This window comes from Pygoscelis adeliae, unplaced genomic scaffold (genome assembly GCF_000699105.1).
Source record: "Pygoscelis adeliae isolate BGI_AS28 unplaced genomic scaffold, ASM69910v1 Scaffold7, whole genome shotgun sequence".
Classification (NCBI taxonomy): Eukaryota; Metazoa; Chordata; class Aves; order Sphenisciformes; family Spheniscidae; genus Pygoscelis; species Pygoscelis adeliae.
The window spans coordinates 2,149,869-2,157,534 of record NW_008825268.1 but is presented as its reverse complement, the minus strand read 5'-3'; the positions used below and the strand labels follow the sequence as shown (position 1 = coordinate 2,157,534).

Genomic DNA, 7,666 nt, shown 5'->3' with positions numbered 1-7,666 from the left:
CCTGCAAAACAAGCAGATAAGAAACTACATATTTTGCTGCTTTTTTGTGTTACTGAACTAATCACTGCTAAGTCCGTTTTACTCTAATATATTGAAGGAATTCCATGGTTGCACAGCCACATGCACGGGAGCCTCTGTCCCCAAGGCCAACAGGGGAGATGAGGTTATCACTGCTCAGTCAAAGATACATCATACACTGTAGATCTCTCTTACTCATCTTTACTCAGAGGAAAATATGGGAAACTTCATAAGTGGTTTTGGCACTTGTGAGTTATCGCTCCTTCCCCAGTCATGAAGATAAATGCCGTAATGAAACGCAGCCATCAGGTATTCTCTATATTTGGAGTACTCAAAGTATGAACAATGATTATGCCCTTTCATTGGATAAGTTAAGGTTGACTGCCTAGCTACCTGGGGAAGACAGGAACGATTTACACTAGCTCGCAGGCAATGAATGGAAGAAGGTGGTGTACCTTCTCCCTCAGCACTGGTTATTCTGCTAATCTCGGAGTGAATAACACGTTCAGTATGTCAAAACTTCCTTTTTACTTTAAGGCTACTTGCCAGCTGAATCTGCAAGCTCAGATGAGTCCAGCTGAGATGGCAGCAGCCACATCATTAGTTCAATGTCTGTTTGTTTTTGACACTTTTGTGGAACCATTGACTAAGTTTTTATAACAATTGAGAAAAGGATTTTTACAGGTAAGATTTTTTGCAAGTGTCATAGGAATTTTAGGACGTGGTCCTGGCCTGCGCTACGCAAACAAAACTCCCTTTTGGGTTGACAGACATCATGAGTGAGAACTGGATCATGTTTTTTGCCTTCATAGCTGTTATTTTTTTCATAGTGTAAGGGAGGAAATTCAAGTATTTGAAGTTACATTTAAATATGAAAACCTGATAGACATATCTGATAATAAAAACACAGCTGTTAACAACACACTGAAAATAATGCATCGGTACTGCACAGGAGGCTGAAACCCTGTCTCTGGTTATGTCTGAGGATAATCTGCAGGTGAGAGCAGCTTCTTCATTTGTTTAACACAGGGAGTAGTGTTTATATTTGCATATTGTGCAGTACTGGGCAGAAATACCCTCAGGATCCCATCATCCAGACACTGCACAAATAAGAACAGAACTTCCTAAACTTCTGTGAACAAGGCATAAGCCCTGGAAAGACAGTTCTTCACATGCAGGGCAAGAGTTATGCTTATCTTTTACTCAAGCGGAAGAGATTCACCATTCAAAGCCAATCTCTCGAAATCTGCAGTGGACTAGAAGCTTGAAGGATGCAAGCTTACAGGGGCTGCTTCATCTTAAATTTAATAACAAATCTCTCGTCGTTTCTCATGTAAACATGGAGCAATTGGTAGACACAGGATAGGTCCAGACACATCTGATATATCAGAGCCTTGCAACATCACCAACTTCCACATCCACCAGTTATTTTTATGCAGCTACTAATGCTAAGGATGTGTTAGGAAAATAAATTAAGTATTAATATGCTCCAGGGAGAGCATTTGCAACAAGAAGCAGGTTGTGGGTTAAAATAGCCAGGTGCATCTTAACCAGTATACAAAATGGTCAAAGAACAGCTGCTGAAGAGACTCATAAGGCCCTGGCACACGCTATCTAGAAAATATTGAGAGTATTTTGAAGCACGCACTGGCTCATATCCAGCACCCAGAAGCTATTTTAAGTGCTCAGAGGAGAAAAGCTAGTGTTATTAGGGCACTTGTCTTCCAAGAGACAACAATACATTTTGAGCCAAATAATGCCATCAGAGGGCTTTGTAAACACCTAAATCAGATGAAGTGGCTGTGATGATCTCATGTTAGGAAAGATTCAGAGGCTGAGCTAAGGCAGGTTTTCTTACGACACTTGAAAAGAAAGTCAAGCTATTCGCTGGGCGGTTTTGGTGCTATGCGTATCACGTAAAAGCAGCTTCCAGCAAGAATCTCTGGAGTCAGATGAACTGCCTATTGGCGCAGGGCAGCTGGTAAAAGAAGAAAATCTTGAGCCGGAGCCTACACGATAAGGTTTTTTTACCTTACTGCACAGCAAAGCCATGGCTAAATAAGCACTGAAAATACAACCCTCACTTCCTGGCAGAACAACAGCCTCAGACTCAAGAGGAAAGGTTCCAGTCCTCCTCTGGCCTTTGCCTCACCTCACCTCTCTGTCTCAGTTTCACCCAGCCTAATGTCTTTTACAAAGCATTTCGAGACCACAGACAAGAAAAAATATACGAAGAAACAGATACTACTATTATTACCCAATGCTATGGCTCTGTATTATGTGAAGGTATAGACAGTCACAATGAACACCCTAAATCAGAAAGATGGGAAGATATGTGGGAACAGAAGAGGAGGAAATTGGATTATGACAGTGATAGAGAGAAGAGTAGTAGATGGCAGGGATTTAGAGACCTTGGGAAGCACTCTGATATCAGCATGATGGTCTCAGTAAAGAAAATTGTTAAAAATATGACCAGAAGAAAGAGCAGGATCAGAAAGAGTCAGCCAAAACTGTTTTATTTTGTAAAATATTTCAAGCCTCCTTTTCCCTCCTGTTTTTGAAAGCTTAGCTGTACAGCATGGCGAGGCTTGAACAACAGGGAACTGTAAGCACTTGTGTGCCACTGAATACTGTGACACGAACAAAGCAGAGAGTGAAGGGTGCCTAAATATAGTTCAGAAGGCTCCCATCTCTCTGTACTCAGGTTCAAACTCCTCATTCAGCTCAGGTCAGTGATTTTTCAGTCAGCGTTTAGCCACTAGCAGAAATAAGGCCATTCCACAATCACCAAAGCTTAGGGTAGAAATGATCATAGCTGATGAGAAACCAGATATAAATAAAATACTACCAGTGAACTCCCTAAAAAGAGTTTGCCACTGCCAGCACTTTATTAAGTTACAGTCCAGTGATATTTAGCCAGTTTTTAATCTCCCAAACCACTGACTGTCGATTCTCAGCTGGGAGAAATGAAATGTTGATCTACCCACATTGTGATCCAGCCCTGAATTTACAGATGAACGTAAAACCATGGACTTGGCTTACATTTTGTCTCAAGAAAATAAGCACTTTTCTCACTATATATAATACATTGTTTTTGCTTAGAAAAGGAAGTTCTAAAATTAAATACACCAAAGATACAGTCTCCCCCTCCCATCCCCTTCTCTGCCCCCACCCCCTCCAGTGCAGCAGCAATGGTGACACAGAGCAGCAAAAGCAGAGGCAGGGGGGATGCTAAAGCTAAGCTAACATGGCAGAAAACATGTAACACCTGAAGCAACATACATGCAATAACCAAGGATCACAAGGAAACGAACATGCTCATGTTCTCGAAACTAAGAAAAAAGTTCATCTACTCTTTCAACAACTATTTTTGTTTCGAATATGCTCTTGGCATGAATTCCATACACAGCCTTTGATCAGTACTGAGAAAAGTACAGTTGTGAACCAAAAAAGGAATGAAATTAAGTACCAACGAGCGTCTCAAACAATGTACAACTGCCAGCCTCTCGTGGTACTTCTGTTATTTGCAGAACGCAAGTGATTGAGGGCACTGGGGCAAATATTCAACAAGTTCATTTTTCTTCTTGCGACTAATCCACCACATTTGCAAGTTCCACTTACCCGTCAAGTTCTTCAAGCCAAGTTCCCTGAGTCCAAAGTTACCATCCTTTCTGTAGTTAAGAAATATTGCCAAAGCATATCGCTCTTCATAGAGTTTGGTCCCACGAACAATGCGCAGGTTCTCCAATGGCAGGTACTCAAATTGATTCAAAGCCACCAAAACATACCCTGTGACTTCTCGGATAGACTGAAAGACAAAAATTAAACAAACACATTAGAAATGGTCCATTTTAAATTGTTCTGAATTTCTCATACAGTGGATGCTTTAGTATGAGATGCTGGTACCCAAGAAAAAAACTCAACAACTTTGGAAAACAAATTCTGTTTCAACTTACTGATTTTAACCACATTTCTGTTTCAGTTTAACTGAGTTTATTAGAGATACTGGTTGGAAAACTAGAAAATAAAGAGGTAGACATTCTTTTCAGTTTTATTAAACCTGAGCACAAATTCACAGTAAGTATTAAAGATGCACGAAAGGATGACTTCACACAACTCAAAGCAGGTCAAAGGCCTCTGCAGGCCATGAGCAGAATCCACTGGGGCAACGCCACAGTTCAGATAAGACTGTCTGCCTGCAAGTAACTCTGTGGTACAGGATATTCCAGGGTGAGACTGAAGGGACACAACATGGGGTAAGAGACACACCTCTGGAAGAGCTCACCATCAAACAGGAACGGATGGTAGAAATGGGGGGCAGGTTTGGAAAAGTAAATAAAGACAAAGCACATATGTATTAACACCCATTTTTGTACTTCTAAATGAAATCAATCACTGAACATTTACAAAGATTCCACTTCAAGTTTCATTTGGAAGTGCTGGAACCATACATGCTAGATATCCCAAACTTTGATCAAAACTGGTATCAAAATCTTTAGCAAAATCATTGCTGCATCTTTGGGTTGGCTGAAATCTTTGTTTGGTTTAGATGAACTACTCAATAACCCCCTTGCTTATAACTCAGGAATTGATTGCCTGGGTTGTAAAGGGAAAAAACACCCCAAAACTCAGTAACTAGAAACAGCTTTTCGAAGTCCAAAAGATTAACAAAACTAAGATGTTTTTAGAAAGAAAAGAAGATTTAAAAGTATGCTTTTTTAGAAAACAAAATTCATTCTAAGCAATTTAAATAAATGGCCTAGAAATCTGCAAACGCCTTTGAAAAGTGTCATTTCAACACTCACATAGAGCCCCACCATCCTCAGCAGGACTTCGCACAGGCTGAGGGATGCTCCTGCCCAGAGCTGCTTCCAGAAACAGGACCTCTCAAATACGGTTTTCAAATCTCACCTAATTCCATGTCCGCAACAGGCTGCAACCACTGTATACACATATATTTATGTGTGTATGTATATTTAATGGACAGAAATTGATATAACTACTTGTGTGCCTAAGTGGATGCATGCACTTTTTTCTTCCCTCTGGCAACATCAATACCTTAAACAATACACAGAAAGAAAAATTCTGCTTAGAGTAACGTGCACAGATTATAACTAACATGATGGGGACTCCAGTCAATATCGTAATAAAAACAAACAGGCAAACAATAGCAGGCTTTGAATTAAATGTGTTGTGTATGTATCATTAATAAAGAAAGGCAACATGGATTTGCAGCACAAAGGACAGGCTTTTGCTCTGCTGGTTCAGCGCTGTTGCTATGATTTCATACGTAAGTGTGCAAAAGCCTTTTAATTAGGTTTATAAAAGTTCGTAAAGTTATTAGCAAGTGTGGCAGTATACATAAGGAAGGATTTATATGCCACAAAGTCTAGGCACTAGCTCTCCTTCTAAAGTCAAACGCCTGTACTCAGCTGAAGCTGCTGGAACAGCTCAGCTGAAGCTGCTGGAGCTATTTCAAGACTTGCTTGGCATCTAAACAGAGCACAGTGTCATTACAGGACTTTGATGAGAACCCAGTGAGTTGAGCTAGGTTGAGAAGTACAGTTCAGTAGCTCAATATTAAATGTAGAGCTGCATTATACCCTGGGACACTGATTCCATTATAATCAGAAGCTTTCCAGCACTTTCATGATAGTTCTTTGCTTTCAGACATTTCAGCTTAGCCAGTTTGGTCAGGAATTTGATTTTCATCGTACACAAAAATTTCCTTAAGATGGCTTTTTTATCCTCTCTTCAGAATTTAGGAAATATTAAAATTATACTCATGGCTTCAGTTTCTCCACTGATATTCTAGGGATACTGTGATTGCTGTAATTAATTTAAAGGGATGTTTAACTTGGAATTGAGTTGAAAAGAATTAAAAGCAGTTCCAAAACTGCATCTAACCAAGTCCTCCCTGCCAATTTTTGTCACTTATAACCATGTTTTCTATTTTTAGGGTATGTCTTGTTTACTGCCGTACAGCAAGTCCACCTGAAAGGGCCCTAATTCACCATGGCACTGAAATTACATACACACCCCCTCACCAGCAAATCTTCAATCCAAATTAAATTAAACAGGAGAAAAGGACAAAGTTTTGTTGTTGATAATTGTGAACTGCCACCCCTAACCCAGAATCCTTGGTATTTTGTTTGTTTGGTTTATCTGACCGAAATGACAAATTATGGCAAATATTTTGACAAGAGCTAGAGGGTCCTTTCCAGTCCCATGGCTTCCATCAGTTGCAAGACCTTTTTATTTGCTGGAGAAACTGCCATGTTAATCCTTGCAAAACAAAATGATGAAAATAAACCAAAGGGTTTCTAATTTACTAGAACGTATCAACCTGACCGACCAAATCTAATGGTCTGTTATATTAATTTGGGGGTTTATTTTTTAATTCAAATTTGAATGAAAAAGGCAGAGCAATAACATGTTTTGCAGGATGGTGTGTTTTCTGACTGGTCCAGCTTGAAAAAACGTACTGGGAGTGCAGTAGCCAGCTCAGGTTTTGGCCACTCCTGGCCAACACTGTCACTTTGCCAGGAGTTTTGATGTGATTCTTACTGAAAATGGACATCTGCCCACTTGGAGCTCACTCCAAGCCCTGTTGGAGTCACTGCAAAGACACCTGTTGGCTTCCATGCAGACTCACAAATCCTCACGCCAGAAGGGATCAGCCAGTCTGATCCTCTGCAACTCATGCCAAGGTTAGGCTTAATTTGAACCTTCCATCCTTTGTATACAAGGATGAACGCTTTCCTGTTCAGGTATCCTGAACTCAGGTATAAGCTCAGATATCATAATGTTTTATTTTATCTGCTTTTGCTTCAGCATTAATCTGTGTCCCACCAAGAAGGTGGAGTGGCTCACAGCAGTGGCAGTTTGAGAGTCACCTCCTACTTTGATTCTCCTGCTAGGGCTGGAGGTCCTTGCAAAAATACGTTTCCCATGAGTCAGTCCCTCAGGAAAGAAAAAGGGAGACAAGGACACAAATAACTGCATTTCTGTTCCCATGACCTACAACTGGAATGGAAAGACACAGATTAATTGCCAACAGACTTAAAGCTGAAAGTTTCCAATAGGGAAAACCAAATGAACTCTGGCAACCTCCAGTCTTGCTTGCTGACCATTTTGATTTTGTGGGACTCCCCCCGCCTCCATTACAGCATTATTTTGACTGGGAATTCCAGGCCAGCATGATCCTACCTTCCCTTGTCACCTGTCCAGCTCTTCAGATATGACCTGTCATGTGAAGAAGCCATCGAGTGAGGCAGTGACAGACTCAGGCTCCCATAGCACTCCTGCTACTTCGGTAAACGCATTTGGGCTCCCCAAAGTTGTTTGGGTACGGCAACGGGAATCAGTGTATAGATTTGAATGAGGAAAAGGCTGAAACTCCCATGGTCCCTGTCGTGGTTTAACCTCAGTCGGCAGCTAGGCACCACGCAGCCGCTCGCTCACTCCCCTCCTACCCGGTGGGATGGGGGAGAGAATTGGAAAAGCACAAGTGAGAAAAACTCATGGGTTGAGATAAAAACAGTTCAATAATTGAAATAAAATGATAATAATAATAATAATATGATGATGATAATAATAATACACAAAGCAAGTGATGCACAGTACAATTGCTCACCACCCACCAACC

At 40.8% G+C, this 7,666-nt stretch overlaps 1 protein-coding gene across 1 annotated transcript in view; it reads right to left on the bottom strand.

Annotated features, from left to right (window-relative positions):
• Positions 1–7,666, bottom strand: part of ERBB4 (v-erb-b2 avian erythroblastic leukemia viral oncogene homolog 4) — a 580,731-nt gene that overhangs the window by 313,913 nt on the left and 259,152 nt on the right. The window contains exon 4 of the mRNA XM_009329670.1: positions 3,640–3,826. Coding sequence (XP_009327945.1) covers positions 3,640–3,826 — 187 coding nt within the window. The remainder of the gene's footprint in view (positions 1–3,639; positions 3,827–7,666) is intronic.